This window comes from Ostrinia furnacalis, unplaced genomic scaffold (assembly GCF_004193835.3).
Source record: "Ostrinia furnacalis isolate ACB-3 unplaced genomic scaffold, ASM419383v2 OfSCF4386, whole genome shotgun sequence".
Lineage (NCBI taxonomy): Eukaryota > Metazoa > Arthropoda > Insecta > Lepidoptera > Crambidae > Ostrinia > Ostrinia furnacalis.
This window is the reverse complement of record NW_021134625.1, coordinates 1-5,193: the sequence shown is the minus strand read 5'-3', so window position 1 is coordinate 5,193 and position 5,193 is coordinate 1. Positions and strand designations below refer to the sequence as shown.

The following is a 5,193-nucleotide window of genomic DNA, read 5'->3' as shown; positions in this document are numbered from 1 at the left end:
TATCGATTTTTATTGACCCTTTGTATAAAAGCTTATATCGTATTATAAAATTACAACAATTATTCAGTCTGTACATCCTTAATTAGGCATAATCAATTCCTCTTATAATCTACGCTTTTATTATATAGGATAATTACATATATTTACATTATTTCTTATCATTATCTCGGGTTAATCATCGTTAAATTTATATGTTAAAATTAAAATTATGCTTATTATTTCTTGTTTCCACTTAGGACATGAAGCGTCTTCTTATAATAATTGTCAATATAAAACCTTCTGAATTGTCTTCACGTTAATATAATATAATTAACGTGAGGATCGTTCAAACTGTATTAATTTTTATATTTAGATCGTAATAATAAAGCAATAAAACGTGAAATATTAAGTTTGAAAAAAAAATGAACTGTCAAGACTAGGTTGTAATGACTAGTCGTGTTAAAAATGAATTTTATCTTTTAAAGCCGTGGAACCTTTCTAATTTCCTGTTGAATCTAATATTACAGCTGGCATTGACCTGCATAACTGGGGTGGGCTGTCCGATCCCCAGTATCGTTAACCTCTGGTTCCAACAACGGTTATAGTTAACCACCAGGTCACAGCTTACAGCCCTGTGTGTAGAGACGGACGGATGCTTGCGAGCGTTTAGCCAGAGTAAATACAAATGAGTAGGTCATCTTCATAGAAACGCCCGAGCGCGGTTTGTATGTGAGCGCGCCAATACGTATGCGGCGCGCACGCACACACTGACAAAATTTAGCGGTGAGGTGCACTGAATTTTGTCAGTATGTGCGTGCGTGCCGCATACGTAATTTTTTTTTTTTCCTTGGACATTTTACACTGCGCTTCTAGTCCCAAACTAAGCAAAGCTTGTACTATGGGTACTAGACAACGGATATAAACATACTTAAATACTTTTTTTTTGTAAATACATACATATTATACATAGAAAACACCCAGTCCAATACAAACAAATATGTTCATGCACACAAATGTTTGTACTGTGCGGGAATCGAACCCGCAACCTCCGGAATAGTAGTCCGTTTCGAACCACTACACCAAACGGCCGACAAGGCGCCGCTAATTGGCGCGCGCTCACATACAAACCGCGCTCGGTGCGTTTCTATGTTGTATTTACTCTGGTCTGGTTTAGCCGACTGCAGATAGCCCCTAGAGCTGGCAGCGGTGGCCGCAGCCGGCCGGGCAGAGCTGGTGGCGCTCCATCCAGCGCCGCATGTGGTGCAGGTGCCCGCCGTGCGAGCAGCCCTGGCACCACGCGTACAGCCCGCGCACCACCTGCCGCAAAAGGTACGATAAAGTTGCGATTTACTTATGCTCCACTAGTTATAGATCGTTTCATCTAAGAAGACGCGCCCCACTATTCTTCCGCTAATGTTTGAGTGTTATCGGTACCGCTAAATCATCCATGAATGCACACGCACACTACAATAATGACGCTTGGATTGCTCGGATCAAACACTTCGCACCACGCGCTTCCCTCGACCAAAAATTGGTGGGGCGCGTCTTCGTCGATGAAACGAACTATAGCGCCACTGGCGAGTCAGGTCACCTGTCACTTGATTGTGGCTGATTCAGCGGCACCAACTTGTGAGAGCTGAAGCGGTAGGAAAATTACCGCATTTGCAATAACCAGGTTGGCGCTCCTGTCATGTATTGGCAACTCGCCAACGGCGGCAACTGATGAACCGAACTAAGGAGACTTATCCCTAAGGATTACCTCAGCTGTTGGTAAAGTGTACAGGGTAAAAACGTCAGTAGTGTCGAAAGAGATCATCCTTGTACCTGGTGGCAGACGCAACACAGTACCTGGTGGCAGACGCAGCACAGGTCGGGCAGGTGGCGCGGCTGGCAGCGGTCGCAGGCGGCGTGCGGCCGCGTGCGGCGCCCGCAGCGTCCGCAGCACATGGCCACCGACGTCGACTGCTGCGACAGCGACCACACGCTGCTCAGCCACGCGTTGCGGATCACCTGGACACCACACAGTGATAAGAACATGGTCACACATACAAAAGTGGCGACTCATGACGTTTTGCATAATGTCATAACTTTTTAAAGTTATGATTGGCGATAACGATTTCTTTACTAACTAATCGCGCACTCACCTCGGTAGCGACGTTCCACAGTTTGTGTCGTTGCAGCAGCTCGATGTAGCCCAGCAGCCATTGTTCTTGCAGGCTCTCGTCAATGTACGGGAATAAGTCACTCCTATAATAGAACAATTAAAGGTTAACGCTCATTTAGAATAAGAGAGTAGATGTTCTTCACAATTTGTACTGTTAATTGTGAAAAATGTAAAACGTTAAAATAACGGTATCGTGCTGTCACAGTGACATTGACGTAGTAATGTCAATATCACACTAGAAACGTCAGAATAGAGTTGCGCTAGAATTCTGTGGAGGGTAGTTGAACGGGAAGCATAATCGATCTGTTTTAATGGTTTTAATGTATTTATTTAATGGAATTTAGTGTAAAAATTTGGTGTTATTTTGTGTTCTAGAGTGTAGTGAAATGATAAATATATGAAAACATTGACTTACACCTACCTTACCTATGTTCTTCACAATTTGTACCTGCATTCTTCACAGTGTGTACCAGTGTTTTGTGTTCTTCACAGTGTGTACCCGTGCTAGTGAATGACAGTGTATGTCAGTGCTCGTCAACGTATGTCACTGTGGTGAAGTATCAACAGAGTAAATACAAATGAGTAGGATTTATCGTGGATTAGCGGGGTGTTGCGCCGAATTTTGTCAGTGTGTGCGTGCGCGCCGCATAAGTATTGGCGCGCTCACATACAAACCGCGCTCGGTGCGTTTCTATAAAGATGACCTACTCATTTGTATTTACTCTGGTATCAACGTGCGTCCCTACCTGTGCTAGTGTCGCATGTACCTGTGCTCGTGCAGCGCGAGCATGACGGCGGCGGCGGTCTGCACGTCGCCCAGGTCGGCGTGCTGGCGCAGCGCGGCGCCCAGCAGCGGCCGCGCGTCCCTACCTGTGCTAGTGTCGCATGTACCTGTGCTCGTGCAGCGCGAGCATGACGGCGGCGGCGGTCTGCACGTCGCCCAGGTCGGCGTGCTGGCGCAGCGCGGCGCCCAGCAGCGGCCCCTGTGCTAGTGTCGCATGTACCTGTGCTCGTGCAGCGCGAGCATGACGGCGGCGGCGGTCTGCACGTCGCCCAGGTCGGCGTGCTGGCGCAGCGCGGCGCCCAGCAGCGGCCGCGCGTCCCTACCTGTGCTAGTGTCGCATGTACCTGTGCTCGTGCAGCGCGAGCATGACGGCGGCGGCGGTCTGCACGTCGCCCAGGTCGGCGTGCTGGCGCAGCGCGGCGCCCAGCAGCGGCCACACGTCCACCAGCGCGCGCCCGCCCTGCCCCGCGCCGCCCACGGCCAGGGCGCCTTCGCCCTCCTCCGTCTGGCAGAAACAATAGACTTTGAGGTTTGATTTCTTCTTCTTCTTTTTTGATGATGTTGGCAATACACGTCGAGGTCAACACATTTTCAAGTATTTATGTGATACGAGTTACAAAATGAGATCAAGTAATGATATAATGAAGGATGTTAGATGATACCCCTTCCCACCCTTTGAGTCTCAGTAAAGTTGTGGTGCTTTACTGAGACCTCCTCCTGTGGACAACTTGAGAGAACCAGAAGAATCACGATGCACTGCTTTGCTTCACTTGCCCACACTCATGCACGTTCACGAACACTTATGACTTAATGGTTAATAATCTACCATTATTACACATTAATAGTCGCCCAAACACGAATTTGAGGAAATAAAACAAAAGCGCTAACATGACGCTTCAGATTCCCGCCAAGAAGTCGAGGTTTGATTTATTTTGATTTTTAAACCTTCTGACAGTTTACATTTGATTACAAACTTTATGAGAAAACCGTCTGGTTTTCACTTGGCAATCACATGATTAAAAAGTGCCATTCCATCGCTGCAAAAAAAGAGGAAGACAGACCAATTGGATGACTAATATCCGAAAGGACATGAAAGAATTGAGACTTCACTAACAAGACGTTCAAGATAGAGCGCGTAACGGGATAAGGCGAGGCAAAAGAAGATTTGACCAGAAACGTACGATGAAAGTGGACCGTGCCGAATAAAAAGTAAACTTACCGCGCTGAGGTCGGCGTGCTGGCTGCCCTTGTCGCTGCCGGTGCTGCACGACGACGGCGGCGAGCTGCCCGCGCCCAGCGGAGACACCGCCGCCGTCACCGTCGAGCCCGAGCCTGCAACACAGCGAGGAAACAGGCTATCAATCTAGAGTAGTTACTACATCGTTTATTCTTTGAACTAAGGGCACCAGACCAAAACCATTCTGGGGTGGGAACGGCCTCCTGTTATATTCGCGAATGGTCACACCTAACAAAAAGTATACCAATTGCCTTGGCCGGTGGTACGTCCCCTGTTGTTAACACACAACAATCATTGCATTTCGTATACAAGAGATTTTTTCGAATGGGCGTGGCTAGCCAAATTCTAGTGTACAGATGCAAGGTCATCACGTGGTGACTGTCACTGTCAAAAGCTGATATTGGCATCAGCACTCCAGACTATATGCTTGCTACTTTGTTTCGTACATCATATTAAAATTTTATTTTCTCAAAATACGTTGTGTAAAAGTTGCGCACGTGATATTGGCGGAACAGCGTGCCCAGTGGCGAAAAAACACAAGTTCATCACCATTCATCATTAACAAAAGAAGAAGAGAAAGACTAGATATCACAGGTTGAGATAGCGTTGCTTGCTGTGTGTTCAGTGAGCGTGTAGGAGTACACCAGACTATAGTCTGGTCCGGGAGCACGTAGAATTTTGTCCAATGACCCTAAGCTACCCATCCTTATCGCTCGCGCGTAATTATATTGCTGTCGCGATTGTGCGACGCGCGCCCGCAGTGAGTGTTGCGAGCGCGACTACAACATAATTACGCGCGAGCGATAAGGATGGGTAGCTTGGGGTCATTGGACAAAATTCTACGTGCTCACAGACCAGACTATAGCTGCCTGCTTCAAGCTTGAGTGAGCGTCGTTAGTACCTGTGTGTTCAGTGAGCGTAGCTGACGCGGGTGCGAGCGGCGGCGGGTGGGGCTGGTGGGGCGGCCGTCATCAGCACACCAGACTAGCTGGCACAGCTTTCAGCTTGAGATACCGTTGCTATTACCTG

General features: G+C 47.8%; 1 protein-coding gene across 1 annotated transcript; it reads right to left on the bottom strand.

The window, feature by feature from the left end:
* Nucleotides 1–1,069: 1,069 nt before the first annotated feature.
* On the bottom strand, nt 1,070–4,290 carry LOC114359422 (GATOR complex protein WDR24-like; the record flags this gene model as incomplete). Its single annotated transcript, XM_028313824.1, has 5 exons — nt 1,070–1,296; nt 1,828–1,989; nt 2,124–2,226; nt 3,272–3,432; nt 4,147–4,290. Coding segments are annotated over 5 exons (696 nt in total), but the record flags the coding sequence as incomplete, so codon positions are not given.
* Between the last annotated feature and the right edge of the window lie 903 nt (nt 4,291–5,193).